Source organism: Tiliqua scincoides, chromosome 2 (genome assembly GCF_035046505.1).
Source record: "Tiliqua scincoides isolate rTilSci1 chromosome 2, rTilSci1.hap2, whole genome shotgun sequence".
Taxonomy (NCBI): Eukaryota; Metazoa; Chordata; class Lepidosauria; order Squamata; family Scincidae; genus Tiliqua; species Tiliqua scincoides.
Genome location: NC_089822.1, coordinates 145,077,487 through 145,099,556, shown reverse-complemented (window position 1 = coordinate 145,099,556; position 22,070 = coordinate 145,077,487). Strand labels below are relative to the sequence as shown.

The 22,070-nt window shown below is 43.3% G+C and overlaps 1 protein-coding gene across 5 annotated transcripts in view; it reads right to left on the bottom strand.

The window, feature by feature from the left end:
* Positions 1 to 827: 827 nt before the first annotated feature.
* Positions 828 to 22,070, bottom strand: part of LOC136639250 (ABC-type organic anion transporter ABCA8-like) — a 60,673-nt gene continuing 39,430 nt past the window's right edge. For 4 of the 5 annotated variants that reach the window (XM_066613274.1, XM_066613271.1, XM_066613272.1 and 1 more), the window contains exons 26-41: positions 21,876 to 22,052; positions 20,267 to 20,380; positions 18,723 to 18,848; positions 17,636 to 17,704; positions 17,060 to 17,175; positions 16,512 to 16,641; positions 13,323 to 13,443; positions 12,556 to 12,647; positions 11,526 to 11,698; positions 10,914 to 10,989; positions 7,702 to 7,796; positions 4,448 to 4,567; positions 3,609 to 3,749; positions 2,423 to 2,502; positions 1,887 to 1,942; positions 828 to 1,272 (exon numbers count right to left, since the gene is read on the bottom strand). In XM_066613274.1, coding sequence (XP_066469371.1) covers positions 1,183 to 1,272; positions 1,887 to 1,942; positions 2,423 to 2,502; positions 3,609 to 3,749; positions 4,448 to 4,567; positions 7,702 to 7,796; positions 10,914 to 10,989; positions 11,526 to 11,698; positions 12,556 to 12,647; positions 13,323 to 13,443; positions 16,512 to 16,641; positions 17,060 to 17,175; positions 17,636 to 17,704; positions 18,723 to 18,848; positions 20,267 to 20,380; positions 21,876 to 22,052 — 1,776 coding nt within the window. In that variant the 3' untranslated portion in view covers positions 828 to 1,182. The other variant, XM_066613275.1, reaches the window with a different exon arrangement.

Below are 22,070 nucleotides of genomic sequence, written 5' to 3'. Positions count from 1 at the left end.
ATGCAAATATATAATGGTCAAATGCAAAACAGTAAGTAGTACCACACTGGCATTTATTCCTGTATGTCTGGTATCACAGATGATTAAAATAGCCTTCAAATAGAATACTTTTTTGCTCTGAAATTTAACACATGTGAAGATCTGTAAGGGGTGCATATTTCCCTCTCAAAATGTTTTTAAATTTTTGGGTCTTGTGAAATACAGTTCTCTTAAGTGAAATACTCTTAAGGCAAAATTTTCAACTATTGTTTTAAATGTCCTTGACAAAATACTTTCAAAGTCAAGCTACAATATATGGTAAGTATGGCTCCTGAATCTTGCAGATCTTCTTGCCTGCTTCATATTTCTCTGTCTTCTGCCACATGAAACAGAAGGAAATATATACTTGGAAATATATACACTAAGCACTTAAGAACAGCCCCACTGGATCAGGCAATAGGCCCATCTAGCTCAGCTTCCTGTATCTCACTAGCTCATGAGACAGCCTAACATGTGAATTGATAGAGGAAGTGTACAGTATTTCAGCCCATGCAACCTTCAGTTTGTTGAAATCTATGAATAAAATTCAGAATCAGAACTATTGATCTTTCAAAAATTGATTGTAATTAGATAACTGCACATGAGCTGGAATAATTTTCAAGGAAAAAACACTGATGGTTTAAGGCTGCAATCCTAGGCACTTACCTATGAACTACAATGGGACTTACTTCTGTGAATAACATGCATAGGATTGGGCTGTAACTGACATGGACATGGGGCTCATCGAGTGCAACTTTGTGCAGTGTTACGATGGACATAATAAGAGATCCATTCAGTGAAGGGTTCATTATTGTTTATTTAATAAAATAAATTTTAAAAATTAAAATTTAACAAAATATCCATAAATGAGCCTTTTTCAGCAAGTTGGAAGCAATTTGAAAAAGGGATTCTTGCTTGCATATGTATATTCATCCAATATTGCCTCTGATAAATAAGTACTGTACTGTAAGTTATCATATTGTTCTGGATAATTCTAACTGCACAGACAGGATTTCTTATGCAAACCCCTTAGTTTCAGCCTGTACAGAGCAAGCAGGGCAGGGACAGCAGATGCTTCAGGCCATCTGCCTCATATCCCTCTTGGTCAAGGGATCACAAGCACTTACATCTGTACATAAGTCTTTTCATTATTCCATGCACAACTTAGAGCTCTTCCTGCTGCAGCTGTTTCCATTCAAAAGTTGTGTCCGGAGCCATATCACGCTCTTGCTCTTTGCAAAGTTCCAGGAAAACCTGCATGATACAAGCTTTCTTCAGCTAAGTAGAAGAATGCTAAACACCCACCTCATACATTTCAATATAGTTTTCATTTGCAAGAGGAACAAGTTCTCACTTGTGTCTCGATAAATGCCACAAAAGAACATTTCCGTCCAGCCATTTTTGGTTAGAGTCTTTTTTGTTTCCCTAATGATGCACCCGAGTCCATTCAAGATGTTAATTAACTGTCCCTCATATTTGGGCAACTAGCAGTCTTTATCCAGAAATGCCCATCTAACTATCAAGCAGATGGTCCGAACTATCAGTATGGGCACCTCCAATCAGAACCCAACTCCCACTCCTAAATGCATGTACACACACGTGCACATCAACTATCTTTGGCACAGTGTTCACAGTTTCCAAATAGGGTATATGGTACTGGACAGAGCATATAAACTACAGTTCTAAATGCAGACTCCCACTACTGGATTGGAAACACCTGGACACCTCTCTTGTGCACTTACATTGGCAGACAGGAAAGTGAAACCTGGCTGGTGCTGAATAGGACTTTTGACCACCTAGATCACACTTTTCCCTTTCAGGTATTACCACTACAGACAACCCACAGTTGAACTTTAAATTCATCTTACCTGTTCCAAAGTGTTCAAAGAAAAGCTGTAATCCTCAAAGCCGAAGCTTCGTTTAGCTGTGTGGATACAAAGTTGCACCAGTTACATTCTACAGATTTAGGCCTGATTCTGATGTCTCATTCCTGCCTTCTATGCACACTCTGAGAGGACGATTGTGCCATGTTGCCATATCAACAGGACACACCCTCCCTGCTATCAACATCCCAGATGTCCAATAATGGGCAGAAAATCTGGAGAGAACACACATTTATAAAAACCCAACATGTGAAAGTCAAAATTGTATGGTTGATTTTGACCACGTGATGTGGGATGCCAGATTTTAACATATCCGGTATGTCTAGCACAAGTGTACACCCACTTCAAATGTTCCATGTATATGTGGCTATACGGGATACTACTGGTATGAAAATGTCTCTAATGGGTAGGACTGGACACTCTGGTTTGCTCGCTGAGAAGAGGGAAGATAAGAGACAGTATCTTTCACACCACGTCTTCAATACCTCTATACAAATAAATGAACAGTATAATAGACAGACCTTCCTCTAGCTTGGAGAAGGCTTTGGACAGAGGCAGTGCATCTTGCATTGGGATCTTGTAGACCAACAGAGTGGACACCCTAAGAGAAGGAGACAACAATCCAGCCACCAATATAGCTCTGACCTGAGCATGGAATCATTAAAAAAAACCATTTGGTCCCACTTGGTAAGTGAAATCCAAACAAGACCCCTCCACATTTTCTTTCATAAATAGCTGGTTAGCAAGATTCTGGCTTTTATGAAGAGTTCCATATGCACAGTATTGGCTTTTGGGAGAGGAAGGGAACTTCATATAAAGTTCCCCATCCAAGTGGAAATATTATATATTGATCAGGGCATGTGACTTTGTCCCCAGAAATAATAACTCCTGCTTAACACTGTGGGGTAGGGACAGTTTAATAATGTACATAAGTAAAATGTTAGTTTATTTAGGGCACAATTCTAACAGCCACTTGGGCTGGCGCAAGCCGGCCCAAGAGTGTCGTCACTTGGAAGGCCAGCACACAAACATCTGCCTGCCTCCCCGTGCTGCTGTGGGCTCCGGAGGATGGGTGAATTGTGCCGGTCCAGTTCAGCCGACGCAGTGATCTGGGGCGCATGGGGAGGGCAGGGAGTAGGTAGGAGGGAGGCATTCTGGGGTGGGGGGAGAGCAGGTGAGTAGGTGCTCCCAGGGGTGGGTGGGTGGGGAGCGGGAGGCGGGGCCAGGATCCGGCAGTTATGCCAGATCCTGACCCCCATTCCCAGGTGTCATGGAGCAGCCTCTGGTTGCTCTCTTCTGCTTGGATCTACACTACCTCCTGAGGTGACTCAGATCTGAGTAGACTCATTGGGGCCACTGCAGCATGGCATGGGGGTAAGGAGAAGCGATTGCCCTTGCCTTGACCTGCACTGCTTTTGGCCCCAAACTTGCACAGGATACAACGCAGGTCCACTGGCCTGCCTGTTCCAGCGCAAGTTAGGATTGGGCTGCTAGTTAAATTTAAATCCCACCTTTCCTCCCCATAATGGGATGCAAAGGGTGGCTGGATTTGGGTGAAAGGAAGGAAAAATAGATATTCTCTCCCCATCCTCCTACCCCAAAATGTCAGGGATGATAAAAGAAATACAAACAGAACTAAAATCCAGAATATATTCACTAAAATAACACAGTACATTTAACAGCAGGTTGTAGAACTTGGCAGGTTACCTTGCTTGCCGAGCAGCATGTGGGAAGATCTTCAAGATCTCAGTATTCAGAAGGTCTCCTTGTTCTATGCCCTTTACTTTGATTTGAAGCAAATAATGTTTGCCAAATTTGCTTTTCATGTACTGAATAGAACCCAGGCACCTAAGGAAGGAAAGAATCAGCATACAGCACAAGGACACAAAGTGTAATCAATGCAGGGTTTCCTGGGCACTGCAGGCTGTCACTAGACTAGTCAAACTGTCTGGCACATCACAGGTTAATATGTTCTTCTTAATGTTTGCTACTGTATGAGTGCTCACAAGGTAGGGCTTACAAGTATTGGAGATCATTCACTTCGACTGCAATCCTAACCAACTTTCCAGCGCTGACATAAGGGCAATGCAACTCTGAGGTAAGGGAACAAACATTGCCTTAGCTTGAGGTGGGCTCCATGACTGCCCCCAACTGCAGGATGCAGTACATGCCCTACTGGCACAGCCATACCAGTACTGGAAAATTGGTTAAGATTGTGCCCTTTATTACATAGGAGTACATTTACTATATGTATTTGACCCTTCATCCAGATCCTTTTAAAGCGATCACATAATTTTTTATAATAGCGATCATATGATGTTTGGAGGAAAGATAATTATTATTTCATGCTTAGTGCATAGGCTTCGTGTAGGAAATAGATCACCCATGTCTTGGGCACTGACCCTCTGAAACACAAGAAATGATCATTCAAGCAAAACAAGCTTTTCTTTATAAAGAGATGGAAACAAGAAGTCTCATTCACTCCATCAGGACCTTCTTTACTAATGGTATCTTATACTAGAAATAAGGTGCATGAGAAAGCTCACCTGAGCAGCCCAGATACCATGATAGCGACTCTATCACACACTGCCTCAGCCTCTTCCATGTGATGAGTTGTCAGAATGGCTCCTTGATCCTTGTCCTTCAGTACAGTGTGAATTGCCTTCCTGTAGACGACAGAAGACTAAGTATGAGGACCTCCAGGTTGAGGTCCTGGAGCGCTGTCTGGAGGCAGTGAGGATCTGGATGGGGGCTAACAAGCTGAAATTAAATCTGGATAAGACAGAGGCTCTCCTGTCTTGTTTAAAAACAAATGTTTTTAATTTGTTTTTAACCTTTGTTGTAAGCCACCTTGAGTCCCTCCAGGGAGAAAGGCGGGGTAATAATAATAATAATAATAATAATAATAATAATAATAATAATAATAATAATAATAATATGGAGTGCTATTAGGGAAGTAGAGTGCTGAAGCAGTCATGATGGCCCTTTTGAACCCAAAACATTCAGGATGGTGCACCAGCAAGAGAACAAATGAGGAAGAGGCACCCCACAGAGCAAAGGAGGTTGGAGAAGCATAGGATAGAAAATACCTAGTGAAGGCTGTGAGAGAGGATGGTGTTGAAGAAGCTAAAGAGAGGGAAGACCATTTTAAAGAGTCATAGAAAGCATGGGGAAGGTGAGACAAAGTGGAGTTCTTTGGTCTGTACCCTGAGTCAAGGACTCAGCTCTCCAACCCACAGAGTTTGAATTTAGCCAGCAGAATAAATGAGCCCCCCTCTAGAACAAGGACACTGAGGATCATATGTGATTATACAACACCTATGAATGAGAAGGTATTTTGTTGCCCTTGGGAAAATATAAGGTGATTGGCAGGCAAATGTCTCTCTTCACCCAGCACAGCCAGTCCTATCACCTGGTGAATCTCAGTAGGGTTTTCTTCATTCTTCTGTCCCGAGTTAAACTCACCACATCTTGCTTCTCGGGTAACTCTGGTCCTTGCATTTCTGTTCCTCCTCGCCCACCTATTGCTCATAGCGAGACACAGGCCCAATGGATACCTTCCTGGCATCTTCCCTGGTCTCATTACACCACTTCTGCTTCCCTGTGCTCTTGTGTAGCATCAGGCACTATTTCCTTCATTTATCTTCTGCAGTTCTAAGCAGCAGAAGCACAAATTTCATGAAGTTTGTGACTGCTACTTAATGAAAGAGGTGCAATAGTGAAGTGTTTTTAGCTAAGCTGTGACCTAATCTTACCTGCTGAAGAAGTTCCAGACAAATTTAGATCTTGTTACTAGCTATTAAGGGGAACTTTTACATTTAGTCCCTCATAATAGATTTATAAAACCTGCCACCACCATCAGAGACCACTGGGGAGTTTCTGGCTAAGAACCTTCGGTCATCTTTGCTTAGCAGTTCAGTTATGGAGCTTTAGAGCCCAATCCTATTCTAAGAGAGGGGGCTTATGGGGATCCAAAGCTCTGTAACTGAACTACTGAGCAAAGAAACTGAAAGTAATTGTGCCTTTTCTTTGTTATCTATATGCCTTTAATAAACTATCTTGTTTTGAAAAGCTCAGTCTCATGGTTACAGTTAGCCTAATTTTGAGACACTTTGAGGTGGTCTGCACCACTCACTCACATCAATGATCTCAAAACTGTCAGACCCTGCTGAATTTGACCACTCACTCTAGTATTTCCCCCAATTTGATTCAATTTGAATTATTGTATAATGCGCATGACACGGGTAGCAACACACATGTGCATATAAATGAGCAGTGTTGGCAAAAGCAGGCTGGCCCTAGCCTTCCAGATCCAGGTGTCTGTATGTGTCCTTTTGACAGGGTTAGAGCACAACCCTGATAGAATTTGCAGGCCTGAATAAGGCAGGGCCTAATATATTCCATAAGGAATATAACTCCCCCCTCGACATCTTTTTAACACAGAGATTGCTGGCCTCTTTTCTCTCTTATCTGGCCCCATCTACTTTACCCATAGAAAAGGCTGGTATTTTCCCTTTAGTTTCCGAGTCCCTTCATTGTGCTATAAGTGGCATGATCCTAGTAATTTTAGATTGTGAGCCCTCTTGGGAAAGGGAGCCATTTATTTCCTCTGCAAACCCTTTTATGAATTTTTTTGTGGTTGAAAAGCAGTATATGAACATTCTTATTAAAAAATAAATATAATAATGCCACAATCTTTGAAATGACAAAGACGGGGGGGGGGGAACTACCCATCTACAACTATCTGCACTGCTCTTATGGGTTGGGATGAACTGATGTCACCTAAATAAATCCAGCATTGAAAGGTTGAGTTACGTTATCTTCTGGGCACAGACAGTGAACAAAACAAATATGTTCCAACAATTATCAAGTCCAAAGATTACCCGTGAGATGAAAAGCATTGCACCACAGAAACATTTTAGCCACATTGGTAAATTGTAACCACTTCTATTGGGGAAGACGGTTTGTTTTTGCAACCAGAAGGCCCAAACTTAATAGGGGCCTTGTGCAGCCGGAACCAGTGTTCCAGCAGCACAAGGTCCTTTACAGCTGCCAAAAAATGAGACACACCATTCAGCACAGTTGGGTTGCCACAAAGAGTGGCTGCAGCCATGTACCAGCAGCTGGAGAAAGAACTCCGGTGTGGGTGATGGGTAGGAGGTGGGGGACAGGTGGAACACATCAGAGACCAGGGTGGGGAGAGGTGCAGATTGAAGCTGGGAAAGTAATAGTATTGGTGGTGGCAGCACCTCCAATAGCCTATTCCCCTTCTCAGCCTTGATCTGCCTTCCTGGGTCCACTCTGCAAAGCAGCTGGCACAAGTCCAAGTAGACCCATTCAGGCAATCAAGGCTTTCTTGGAGTAGATCTCCAGGACCTGAAACTTTGCCATGGGATGCAGTGCATGTTTCAATGGTGCGGTTTCAATGGCTATGGGAGGGGAATTTAGGTAGGATCGGGCTAGACAATTTTTTTAATAGCATAAGCTTTCGTATATCACAAAAAGTATGCAGAAGTTATGCCTGTAAGGTTGCAATCCTAACTACACTTTCCTGAGAGTAAGCCCCATTGAACAAAATAGGACTTACTTCTGAGTAAACCTGGTTAGGCTTGTACCCTTAGCCTTTGATTTTGGTTGGCTGTGATCCGATTTTTAAGAAGACCAATTCAGATTCTTTGAGTGCCTAAATACGAGTACAGCAGGAGACATTACTACCAGATGTATATTTAAGCTTAATGCTATGCTATGCACAATACATTTACAAATCCAGTACTCATATATTGACAGATGAGTCACTCACCACACCTGACGCTTTCCTTTGGGATCCATTCCTGTTGTTGGTTCATCTAAAAGCATCACAGTTGGACTACCCAGCATGCTCAGGGCAAAGCATAACTAAAATGGAGGAAAACAAATTCTATTTGGGATAAGAAGTTACATAGATAATATATGCAAGTACTGCATCAGGGTGGGGCAGATTTCCGCCTAGACTGTAGGAATTTCTCTAGGAACGCATGAATGGGACAAGCTGCAAACATCAAACTTTACCCAGTCAAACAAGTCAGCAAGGGATCTCTACAGTGTTTTCATTTCAGTTTGGCTCCAGCAGTCTGGCTGATGGACAAGATGTTCTCATTTTATTCTTCCAACAGTCCTGTGAGGTTGGTTAAGCTGAAGAGACAGTGGCTTGGCTCAAGCCCTTCCAGGAAGCTTCATAGCTAAGAAGGAACATGGGCATCCAACACTCAAACTTAACATTCTCCCCCATACTACACTTGCTTCCTACCATAATAATTCCTAACAATTAGTACCTTTTCTTTACATATGCCTGTCATTGGACTATATGGGTGCCCACCCATAAAACGTGACACTCTCATAGCAGAATAGTCCAAATCAACTGGGCTTTTTTGCAACAGCAGATCTTATGATCCACTGTCACAAAAGGGCCAGCAAAAGTGCAAGTGTCATACTGCTGTTGCATGCGATGAAGCCACTGCCAGAAAGAGCTGGTAGCTCCTTGCATGCTTCAGAACTTTCTGGATGCTGCAACGAAACAGGTAAGTCAGCAGCATGGTTGCCTATGGGTGGTTTGAGGGAGGTTAAGGGCAGGTAATGGGCCTGGCTAGGGGCATATTGAGTGCAGGCTGGAGGGGCGTATCAGTGGTAGCGGCAGCATCAATATGCCCCCAGCCCAGGCTTGACATGTTCCTTGACCTACTTGGATTTACAGCAGCCAAAAAGCTGGCACAGATCCAAGTAGGCACATTGGCAACCAGGCAGTGGCAGAATAGGAACGTAAAAAAGTTGTTTGCTTACCTCTCCCTCACTGCCTGGTCCCTGGTCAGCCATAGCAAGTAGTGAAGGCTGTGCCAGCACCATTGAACCCAGCAGAGGATTGGGCTGTAAGGAAACTTCAGAAACCATAAGCTGGTTTTCTTTTCCTCTACAATGAAAGTCAAAGCAATCATTGAAAAAATGATTGCTATCTGAGGAAGTTACGGGACGTTTCACTGGACTTTTAATACAGGCAATTAAGGCTACAGTCCTATCCATACTTACCTGGAAGTAAGCCCCATGGGATTTACTTCTGAGTAGACATGCATAGGATTGAGCGCTAGGATTCCCAACAGTGCAACCTTATTCATGCCTACCAAGAGGTAAGCTCCACTGAACTCAGTAGGACTTACTCCCAAGTAAGTGTTTGGGAATTGAAGCCTAAAGATGGTTCCCAGTTCATAACTTGTGACTGATCACTCCCAATTTGGTACTGAATCCTAACAGCAGAAAAATATTAATCAGGAAATAAATGCATTTGTGAGTGTGAATATGCTTTGAATGCAACACCACTCCTCTACAAGTACGCTTGTGGAGTAAGCAAGTATAAAATATCTTTATCAGCTCACCCACAGCATGCAGCGGAGGCTCTGTCAGTACTGCTGTACTCTGAGCTGGCCCTGGATAGAATTCGGCCATTTAAGGACTGAAGTTGTTTATATCACAGGCTGAAAAGAACAGTCAATCCTCTCCCCTCCCTGCCCTTTTGTGCCATATGTCATCAGGTATGCTTTTAAAAACGTGCATAACACGCACACATGGAGGAAAAGCTGTGTGCTGGGATCTTGTGTAGCTATATGGTTTGCTGGGGAAGGACAAGGGAGGCAAGGGTGAAAAGTTTAAGAAAACAAATTCATTATGGAGATACTTAACAATAAGGAGGAATGAAAAACCAAAATAGAACAGTGCCTTGCTAAGCTTTCCCACTTATAAATACTTAGCTACCTAGACATTACAGTTCTAATAATAGTTCTGCTCCTGACCATTCATTTGCAGTAGTTCATAAGCATAAACAGTTGTTAAGGAGAAGAAGGAAAGGACACACAGAGCAGTGCAGACATGAAGGTAGAAAAGAAGGGGAAGAGGGATGTAGAGAAATTATGGGGATTTCCCAGAGTACAGCAAGAATGAGCCAAGGGTTAAAGAATATGTGGGCCTACTTCCCAGAGTTTTTGTAGACTTTTCACCCATAGAATTCTACAGGACCTTTGTGGGATGAACTCATCAAGGGCCTTTTCTTTATTGGTTGGTGGCATGCTATCCTGGTGCACGCTATCCTTGATTTTGCATCTTGCCAAGCATGTGGTGGCTAGCTTAAGAGATTGATTCAAGTGAGTTTAGCCCTGGAGCTGGTAACCACTGAATCACCCAGACAGAATGGGGAGGGGGTGTTGATTGCCACTACTAATCAAAAGTGTGGCCTTTCTCTTTGCCTGTAAATACTTCCTGTATAGATGGTAGAAGATCTTAACCATCTGTACAGGAAGTATTTACAGGCATCCCCCGCTCATTCAACAGGTTAGGAACAGGAGCAGTGGTGAAAAGCAGAAATGGTTGAAAAGCAGAACCTGGTCTTTTTCTCAGTTTACACATGTTGCTTCCAATGCTTTTTTAGCTAACAAATTGCAAATCCCTTCTTGTCTTGCAAATTCCTGCTGTTGCACAAAGTTTTCTGCAAATGGACTCTCATTAATGCCTTTGGGAATGGGAATAGACCTGGAACTAAAGCGAGTGTGCGCAAAACAGTTTGAAGCACCATGTCATAGTGAATCAACGGGGGGGGGGGCAATTCTAGCCTTTAGAACAGTAGAGAGAGGTTGAAAGAGTGGAGCCTGTGTTGAATGAATGATTTCTGCTTATAAATGAAATGCGTTGAAAGACTGGATCCTTGAAAAACAAACTGTCAGAAAGCAGGGGATACCTGTACATAACTGGCCCGGGTTACCCTTCACTAGCACCCAAGTATACATATATAACTGCATGTGCTTCTTAAGCGTATGAAAAGGCAGAAAAAGACTAGCCAAGCAACACATACAAATCCAAGGAGCTTGGAAGTTAATCCTTTCTCCAAGCCAGTGCACTGTTCTAGGAACACCAATAATGAATACTCTGAATGTAAGGTAGCCATAGCCAACCCTAAAGATTGGGCCCATCGTTTAAGGAGGAAACGACACTCACTTTCCTGGTTAATCCAGCAGCTAATGTCTTCGTTGCCTTTTTTAAATGTCCTTGGAGTTCTAGAGCTTGTACTATTCTGGGGGAAAAAGCAGAAAAAAACATGCAGGTTTCCTAATATTGTCCAGGATGCTACAACACTAGATAAGTGTATCATATCAGGTGTTTGATTGCTTAAGAACTCCTATTTATTGTCTCCCATACAAATAAAAAAAACACATCTGAAAATGCCTAGCTTCCCAACACTGCTATTTTAGGTATGTTTACTCTGAAGTACCGGTAAGTCTCATTGTGCTCAATAGAACTTACAGCCCAATCCTATCCAACTTTCCAGTACTGATGCAGCTGTGTCATTGAGATGAGCACTGCACTCTGTGGTGGTGGGGTCAGTCATGGAGGCCTCCTCAAGGTAAAGAAATATTTGTTCTCTTACACTAGGGCTGCACTGAGGTTGTATCGGTGCTGGAAAAATGGCTAGGATTTGGCCCTTATTCTAGCTAAAGGTGTTCAGGATTGCCACCCAAGCCCAGTCAATTTAGAGAGAGGGTAGAATGAAAACGTTTCTTCTCAGTCCCCCATGACTTTGACAGAAGAAGAATCCTTTGCTGACCGTACCGATTGATAGCAATGTTGGCAGCACCTTTCGGTATCCCTTTCACAGCTGCATAAATCTCCAGGTGTTCCTTCACGGTCAGGTGAGGCCAGAGGGTGTTCTCCTGGGGGCAGTAGCCAAGGAAGCCAACATTGCTCTCTTCTGTTGCAGCTGCATCAGCCCCTTTTATCAGTACCTGATATTAAAAAGAGCTGGCACTGTAACGTTGTTTAAATTGGTTCAACTTAAGTGCGCTTTTGAATGACCAAAAGGCCCCAGAGGAGAAAGTAAAAGGTAGTGAGACTCCGAATCTGATAAGATGAAAAGGCCTCCCATGATGTAGAAGTAGGCAACAGACATGCCTGACTGAAGGGGAAGGAATGATCAGGGACTTAAACACTATTACACTCCTTAAGTGGGACCCACACCAAAATGCGGCATCTCCCCAGCTCTCATGTCCAACTGGCTCAAGCATTCCTCTGCATCCTGCATTCCATGTTCTGCTGTTGCTTTTCTCCAACTTCTATTTCAACATTCCATGGCTCCTGGAGGCCACTGAGCGTGCCCAGTCTGCATAAGGCTGTTTTTAAATTCTTTTTTTTTGTTTTTCTTTTACCTTAGGGAGTTCTGCCAGTATGTAGAACTGTCAGCTGTACATATCTATCAGCATGCAAGTCCTGCGCTTGATATTAAAGCACAGGACTTTAATGAGTTTGAGATGATGTTCACACAGCTATGGTTGTACACAAATGGAAGCATAAATAACATAATTATTACAAGCATATACTGAGCTATGATGAACAGGTGAAGAGTGTTAGTATGCCTTTAGTAATTCAAGCAGGAACTAGCAGTTAAGCTGGTGGCCAGCTAATACTTGAGAGGACACAAACTCTTTGTAACCCCTGAAAATGCTTTCCGCAGCTGAAAGCAAAAAGTCTGGACTAGATCCTACAATGTGCTTTAATCCGTGGCTTAGAGAAAGTCTTCAAATTATGTTTTGGGCATAATTATTGCTCATTGGATTTACATTTCATTATGTGAGGCTCTGCATACCTGTCCAGCAGTCAGATCTGTGTCTCCTGTAATCATATTGATTGTTGTACTTTTCCCAGCACCATTGGGTCCCAGTAACCCTAATACTTCTCCTAGAACAAACAAACAAGCACCAGTTCCATCCTTTTTAACAGGGCTCCATCCCATAGCAAACATAGATTCTATGCATATGGTGGTGGCTGTCTTTGGAATGGCTACACAGTTCTGCCTCATTGTAGGTGGCTCTGTCACAAGGTTATGCTTCAGGTAAGGCCAGGTCTCATCCCACACCAGTGAATTAGGTCAGTGGTTCCCAAACTGGTGCGTAGCAACCTACCAGGTGAACAGGAAAAAGCCCAGAAATCAGCAGCAACATGATTGCTACAATTGCACTGCTGCTGGGCAGGGAAGTGTCTTTCATTTTCCTGGGGGTTGCTATGGCTCTTCAGAGGGTCTGGGGAGCCTGTGACCCCTCTCCTTCAAAATATTGTAAAAAAGGGGGGGGGGGAACCAATTCCAGTTTTCATCCTGAGATAGGAAGTGTTTTTTTTTTCTTTTTTCAACATTTTCAAGCCTTGAGGAATGCTACAGAGGGGGTTGCAGGCTCCCCAGATCCACCAGAGAGCCATAGCGACCCCCTAGATAAGGGGGAAAAAATGCTTTCCTGCCTGGCAGCAGCACAATCATGGTTATGTTACGCCCCCCCCCTCAATATTTACAGGGTTCCCAAAAGGGTTCAAATGCTTATAAAACTGATACAGTACTTAGGAGGAAGGAGGACATCTCACCTTTTTTAACACAAAAAGAGACATTTCTCGTGGCCACTTTTTTTTCCTTCTTCCTGAAACAGGAACAGGCCTTCTTGATTTTGTATTCCTTGCGCAGGTTGTGGACAGTGATAACTGGTTTCTAAGGAGGGAGGCAAGAAGACACATTTGCTTAGGCCAGATCTATATTGTTGTTTCCTGTTCTTCTTCCAGCTTGAATGGATCAAAGCAGGTCCCAAACAAGGCAATCTTCTAAGGGGGATGTTGTGCTGTAGTTGATTTGGTTGATGGCACAATAGACAGTACTCACTCAGCCAGCACTATAATCACACACCTTGGCAATGCAGACAATTTCTCTTTTATACATTCTTAGCGGGGCTCTGTTATGATGGGGAGGGGGATACAACGACAAGTTCTAGCACTTTAACATTTACCACTGCACACAAGATGAGCACTGCTGGATCAGATCACCAGACCAAGAGTGGTTCAGCATCCTGGTTCTAGCAGTGTGTCAGGCAGCTGCTTCAGGCAAGCCCAAGTGCAGGGTGTGATATAAATATATGTAGAAGGGCAGGAGGTCTGGTCTAGAGGGTAGAGCCTTTGTTTGCCTGAAGATAACATCCGCAGGTCGCCAGTTTGAGGCCACCGGCACCCTGAATGGTGAGACCTTGAAGCAGCTGACAAAGTTGAGACGAGTTATTCCACCTGCTCTTTGGTGTGAGCGAAGAAGCGTCTTGGCTGCCCTCCATGTGAGAGATGAAGAAGTTGCTTGTCAGCTTGCATGGGAGGAAATTGGAGGCCAGAATGTGATACCAGATCAAAAAGATCCGTCTGAAATGTTGTGGTTCTTGAATGAGAGAACCTTCTTCAATTGTAAAAATCCCTACTGGGTTTAGAACAGCCTGCCCATGTAAACCGCCTTGAATAAAGTCTGAGGCGAAATCTGACGACCAAGAAAGGCGGTATATAAATACATTTATTATTATTAATTATTATTATTATTATTATTATTATTATTATTATTATTCTCACTGTTCCTCCTCTAGCAACTGATCTTCAGAAACACCTGGAGGGTCCACTAAGCTTTTCTCATAGAGAAAGTGCTCAGTCCATTGGATCATTTCTTACTGCCCTCTTTGGAATTTTTTCCTCCTCTTTTTTATCCTTTTGAGAATGGATGACCAGAACTGAACACACTATTCCAAATGTATCTTCACCACAATTTATGTTGAGGCATGACAATGCTGGCACATTTATTTTCACTAAGGGCACAATCCTAACCAACTTTCCAGCACTGATATAGCTGTGCCAGTGGGGCATGTGCTGCATCCTGCCGTTGGGGGGCAGTCATGGAGGCCTCCTCAAGATAAGGCAATGTTTGTGCCCTTACCTCAGAGTTGCATTGCCCTTACCTTGGTTCTGGAAAGTTGGTTAGGACTGCACCCTAATTTTCCTAAAAATCCCTAGCACCTTTCCCCCTAAGGGGCCTGGCTGGTGCAGCGCCTTGTTCCATACCAGGATGCTGACACTGCCACTGGCAAGTACTAGAAACCCTTTCATTCCTGGCAGTGGCACCATCCTTGCAATCATGTCACTGCCTTTGCACCCCTCTTCCACAAAGACTTACAGTGGTTCCAAAACTCGTGGAGAACCACTGCATTAAGCCTATCTCAATCACTTTCAGGTCCCTTCCGAAAGAAGACTCAACAGCATAGAGGGAATGCTGTGGCTGCATTTTTCTGGGGTTTCTTGCTATGCTGGGCCCAGCTGCTCAAGAGGAAGCAACACCCAAGGTTCAACTGCTGCTATATTTGCTGCATAACCAATGGCTAAAGCAACACCCCCTCAATCTAAGGCTGAAAACAGTCCCTTCTTCAACCATCCAGGTTGGGAAATGTTGGGAAAGGCTGGGCATTTTTGCTCCCCCAATGAACATCAACAAATGTCCTATGCTGGGTCTCGTTAGTCAGTGACTCCTCCACCCTCCTGTTCTGGAAGGGACAATTGTTCCATTTAGTGTGACTAAGACTGCATTCTACGGCAGGCACCAAAAAATGCAACTGGAGGGGGTGTTTCCTCCAAGGCCCAGTTAGTGTACTTGTTATGTATGCAAGTTATGCAGGATCGAAATCCTGCATAACTGATTGGCCCGGACTTCTGGCTGGCCAATCAGGTGGTGGATCGAAATCCTACCATCTGATTGGCCCTCTAGTTAATGTTTCAACAGCACCAATCATGGGGGGTCTGGGCAGAGCTAAAGGATATAAAAGCCAGGGGTGTTTGCCTTGTGTCAGATTCATTCAGATTCTTTGCCAGGTTCTGTTCTGAAGATGGAATAAACATATTGAGCTGTTATCTCTAGGCCTTCCTTTATTCACACGAACCCACTATATAACAGTACCCCCTTCTCATATGCTTCCTCTCAACCAGGCCGTACATCAGGGGTGTCAAACTCATTTCACACAGTGGGCCAAATAGCATTTATGAAGCCTGCTGATGGCTGGAAGTGATGTCATTGGCAGGAAGTGATGTCATTGAACAGGTCATAACCAATAATAAGTGCTTTTTCTCACTTAGGAACTCAATAGCTACAAATGACAGAAGAGAAAATATGCAAATCTTGATCATATTTCAAGTTACATGAGAGCCCAATTTTCATGTGGGCTGACCTTTCAGCAGTAACATCTCAGCACAGCTCAGCAGCTGAGAGACTGAGGGCCAGATAAAAAGCTTCCGCGGGCCATATCTGGCCCCCAGGCCTTATGTTTGACACCCTTGCTTTACATGAATAATGACAGGTGGGACAGGGAGGAAGGAAGGAAGAAAAAGGATGATATATTAGGCCACACACAAAAGGAAAAAAACCTGCTCCTGAAAAGAGCCTTGAGAAACTCTGGAATAAAGGTCTTGATTATCTGCCAGGAAGTAGGGCAAGTCTGGAGGATGCGATAGCCCCTCCAACTATGGGGGCCATGATAATCTTTAGGACCCAGCCTACAACTCCAGGAACAAGTGTTAGTGGACAGTGCTGGAATGCCCTTTGGAAATCATAGGAGAACAGTTGTTGCTGTTTCTAGTAATAACGTTTATATACTGCTTTTCAAGAAAATGTAGTTCACAGAACAGTTTACACAGCAAAAGTTACAACACTGAAACAAATATCAGAACCAGTGCTTTCCAAGCAGGAGGGGTGCATGGATTATGTTTTACCTCTGTGTGATTTGCAGAGACCAGCACACTCTGAACTCTCTCTCTCTCCTCCTGAACATCTCTGTCTTCGTCTTCACTGGGTTTCTCAGGATTCTGCTGGCTGCCCTGTCTGGCTGGAGAAAACCTACAGCTAAAAGACATTGCAAAGAACCTATAAAGCTCCAGGCACCAATGAAGGAAGGTTTACAGTTAAGTGTGCTGTGAATGATGTGCAATAATGCTAGAGTTGTGCTCCCAGAATGAGGCTGAAGCACGTGAAAATAACCCACTTTCACAACATTATGGAACCATAAGCACTGATGTAATCTTTTGCTCATTCTGGGATTGTATGTTTAAACTATGAAATACATCTCACGTACAATAGCAACAAGCCCCATGAACTTCATAGCCAGCACCTAAGCCCGCTGAAATGAACAGCGTCACCAATAGTGGCTTCTAAGACATGGGAGCAGAACTCAGAAAACTGGCAATCTTAAAACCATAAATAAAACTCACACTTAAAACTGTTGACAATTCATTATAAAACAAGAGGACAACCTGTGCATTACCAGGACAATGGGGCTTGCATAACCCTAAAGACAGGATCTCTTCTCATCACTGGCCTGCCGTATTTCATCTCCAGAAGTCCAAGTAAAAAGACGAAAATGACACTCTGGACCAAAGGCTAAATGAAAACAGAAACAGCCAAGTATGTAAGATGAGTATATAGAACTAAAATCCATTTCATTAGCTCTATTTGAAGCCTGTGAACATAAGAACAGCCCCGCTGGATCAGGCCATAGACCCATCTAGTCCAGCTTCCTGTATCTCATAGCGGTCCACCAAATGCCCCAGGGAGCACACCAGATAACAAGAGACCTCATCCTGGTGTCCTCCCTTGCAACTGACATAGCCCAACATAGCATAGCCTGTGCTTGGCTAAACGTCTCTGGTTCTGTGATTAAAGTGGCTAATTTATCATCCTCTCTTTTTTTTGTGCTACTTTTTCGCTTACAGAGAGCCACTCAGCCGATCACCTATAGCCTTGTGATCTTTAACTCGTTTGAGTCAATTTTTGCTATCAACAATTGATCAGAACACTGCCTAAAATCTGTACTGCAGATAAAAAACTCGCCATTTCTCACCGCAATAGAAGATACAATAAGTTCATTCTTCATATCAGTTGCATACTCAAAGTCAGCTACAAACAGTGCCTATAAGAGAAACAGAACTGATGATGTAAAAAACATAATAAAATATTAAGCTATGCTTGCATGTAGCATCCAGTGTGTGTTAGTGGCATATTTAGAACCTGATGTTATCCATTAGCTTTGTAACTTCCTGGTTCAGAGTACAGATATGCAGTGCTTGGAATGTCTGGATGTGCTGTGTGTTGAAAACATTTACCTGAGAAGCTCTTCTTACGGCACAATCCTATTGTCTTACAGCACAGTCCTATTGTGCCGGTGCAGTGACAACTGTGCGGTGTGCACTGTTGCAAACATGCTGTAAAGCAGGTTGCAATAGCACAGAAGACAGGGGTCCTGGCAGGAAGACCTATGTTGTCCAGCCAATGCAAGTAGCAGGAACGCAAGCCAGGGCAGGTAAGAGCTGGGGAAGCACAGGGAGCGGGTGTGGCAGGGAAGGGCAAAGAAGGGGGTAGGGGATCAGGCCCAGAGGGCAACAGGATTGGCAGCACTGGGGCACTGAACACTATGTTACTTCTGCCTAAACATGCTTAGAACTGTGCTGTTAAAAATATAGTTCTCATTTGCCATTTAAATGGCAATTGTGAACATTCTGCCTCTAAAGCACACTGAACCTTTGAAATAGTTAGAGCTTCTTTTTTGCATTACAGTGTCCTCCAAAAATCTACTCATACTCCCTCATACCTCCCCCCCCATCCTGTTGCCTGTATAAGGTGGCCGTGTGCCACCTCCACCTTCAGTGCAAAAGTGCCATCCATGTATTTCAGGATGTACAGAGATGGTGAGAGGAAACCAGGAAGAGATCCCAACCCTCCAGTCATTTGAGGTGCTGTGGCTGGAGGCAATAAGAAGGCTGAAACAGAGGAGACGCCCTGAGAAATAAGGACAAGTGCACATTTCTGCCTTAAAGACTGAGAGGGTATACTATGCTGGCTGTGATAATTCTAGAAGCTTCTCCTTGTACAATATCAACCATGCAGTTCCACAGGAATAAGCCTATGGGTCACTTTGCACAGGAACCTACCTCTGTCAAGGAAATAGAAAAATTTATGGCGGTCATCATAGGAATTAAGAAGTTCATCAGATGATTCAGGTAGGTCAGTATCATGATTTTTACGACAGCAACTGTAGCGACGAGAAATAAGGAAACCTAAAATGAAGCAAGAGAGAACCTTAAAAAAAAATTTACAGAGATTAAACATCTCCACTCACTTCCTTTTGTTGTATCTGATGCTTGAAATGACCTCACTGACCGGGGGATTTTTAATTTCTTGGGCTGGCCGCATCAAGCCCCATAGCTGGCTCAGGTAGCACACCAGTAGATGGTGAGGCCAACTCAGAACATGTTCCAAGGTGCTCATTCTTCCTTGTTCTAACCACTCTATGAGCTAACTGGATCTTGGAACAAATATTCAGCATCCTGTTAGCTAACCAGGGTCTGATGCTTCTGAATGGGCCTGGAACTAGGGAAATGACTGGTCAGAATCCAGGATTTCACAAAACAGAAAGTGTGCCTAAGGGCCAGAGTATATATTCCGTGGAATTAATAACATGGCTTAATTTTTTTTTTTTTAAATAACATAGCATGTCAAGAGAGTGGTGAAAGTGGGTGAAACCATTGTGGGGGGTAGTGGTGACTTAGTACTTTTGCTCCTTCCATGATTCCAATTCAGATCGTACCCTATGAGCTATTTCAATTCGGAAAAAAGTAAAATCAGCTTTCAGTGTAATCTTTCCTTCCTAATTAAAACAGCATACAAGGAGGGTCACAATGGGTAGCAGATCTGGAAAACAAGTAAAGTGCTAAAACCTGCCTAGCTGCCACTGGGGCTTTACCACCACCCTGGTGCTCTATTTTTCCAAAAAAAAAAAAATGACAGGCACCCTATGCACTCCAGATAACATGTAGTCAGGCCTACAATGGTCCTCTGAGGCTTCCTTAAAAGGAAAATTCTCTTCCACCTGCTGATGAATGCATATGTATGAAGTAACACAAGAAGCAGCAGCAGGGATCTGAGAAGCAGTTTTGGGGACAGTGGCAGACAGCTGTAACAGCAAAGCTGAAGAAGAGAGCTGAAGCACCTTATGGGTTGTAGGGCTCTCTCTAGGGATCCGAGACCAAGTGGATTTGCTGCCTGTCAGAAGTGCATGCTATTTGTCTCCACCCAATGCTCAGTTTCTATATTGTAAATACACTGGATAATACCAAGTCTCCACAAGCCTGCAATGAGCTCTACTCCAAAGGAAGCCCAAACTCTAGAAGTGCTGCCCATCTCAATCTTCTCACTGATAAGGCCGTAGGGAAGACATAACAACACATTTTGACATGACGTACCCTATGTACGTAGGGGGCCCTTCAAAAAATTCACAAGCTCCATCCCCTGACTGCCTACAATTTGGTCCCCTGAAGTATGGTCCCCTGAAGCCAATTTGAAAACACTAACTGAAAGGCTAGCACAAAGGGGGGGCTGGCCACTCTCTGCCCCATCCTATAATTCAGTCACTGAAAATAGCAGTGAGATAGGATAGACTATGAAGCTACAGAAATGAACACATCCATATACTTACCACAAGGAAGATGAACGACCAAAAACTACTAGCATATGCCTTTTTTCGAAAGAGGAAGGCAATGATGTATAGGAGCAAGACAATTGATATGCCATAGCCAAATACAAAGAACACCTGTTAGGGAAAAGGTTAGATGCCACGTTAATAGTAAGCTCATATGCCTTGTTTAAAGTATCAAATATTTAGACCTAAGAATTGTATTCATATCAGTGTTATTCAAGTACTATAACATCTGAATTACCTGTATTAATTATTGCAAATACTTGTGTCTTAACACCAGGGCTAATAGTAGAGTAATTTCCATAGACAAAACTGGCAAGTCGGTTGTTTGAATGAATCCAGGCTGATGTGATTAGCACATAGTGTAGCAGTCATGCGATTCTTTCACCACATATACTTCAAGGAGGAGCATAACCTCTGTCTCCTGTCCCTTTAAGACCAGGGCAGAAACCGCAGGCAGCCAGCACCTCCCAGCTAGAAAGAACAATACAACTACCCCTTCCCTCATGGCCTTTCAGCAAGGGCTCAAAACATTCATATTTCATCTGGTGTTTGAGTGATGCTTTGTTGTCTGACCTGATGTCTATGTGTCTGTAATAATTCTGTGGTCTATAAAGCTGCACCTCAATGGTTTTACTATTCTTATTATGACTTTATTGTTTCACATATTGTACATTTTAATGTGGCATATGCAAGTCACCTTGGGCATTTGTTTCAGTGTGGGAAAGATGGGAATTAAATATTTTACAAATATTTTATAAAGTAGTGCGTGAAGATAATGTACATTAATGCATCAGAGAGCACAAAGGACTTTGTCCCTGCTATAGGCAATTCCCATCACCCCAGCAATCCCCATGGGGAGAAGCTGGAAGAGTTCAAATCATGTGATGGCACCCAAGACATCAGTCTACTATCAGGGAACAAACAGGACCCTCTCCACTCACCAGATTTATCTGTGGAGCATAGCCTGGCCTAGACATTCTGAGATGAATCCAGGCAGCAATAAATGCTGAAACATTTATTACCACTCTAAATGGTATAGCTCATTCTACTCCAAATCCCCCACTGGATTATTTGCGCTTAACGGCAGCAACTTTCTTGTACAAAATTGGTCATGTATCACCTCCTAATGAATCTCTTAAATATATGGGGCAATATGAGTGTGTTGTACAAGAAGTTGGAACCCAATTAAGTCATTACATGACTCTATATAGAGGGTTGAGCCTCCGTTTGCCTGAAGATAACATCCGAAGGTCACCAGTTCGAGGCCACCGGCACCGTGCGACCTTGAAGCAGCTGACAAGCTGAGCCGAGTTATTCCATCTGCTCTGAGCGTGGGAGGATGGAGACCAGGATGGAGGCCAGATCAGAACGAAACATCTGAATTGTTGTAGCTCTTGAAAGATAGAGCCTTCTTTCAATTGTAAAAATCCCTACGGGGATTTAAGTTAGCCTGCCTATGTAAACTGCCTTGAATAAAGTCTGAGGAGAAATCTGAGGACCTAGAAGGGCGGTATATAAATACCTGTATTATTATTAATTTTAAAACCATGAATTTTTAAGTTATTTCCAAGTCCACTTTTTAAACAGTATAAATGATTAAACTTACCAAGATGAAGGCAATGCTGGCATTATTTCCACTAAGTACAGAGGCAATGAATAGAAACCATGGGCCGTACACTAATAAAAGTAGAATCCAACACAGAGGAATGTCCACCATAGCTAGTCCACACCAGTATGCAGAAGTAAAGAGTCCTGAGACGCGGAGCTGAGCACGACTTTTTAACTAGCAAAGAGAATTACA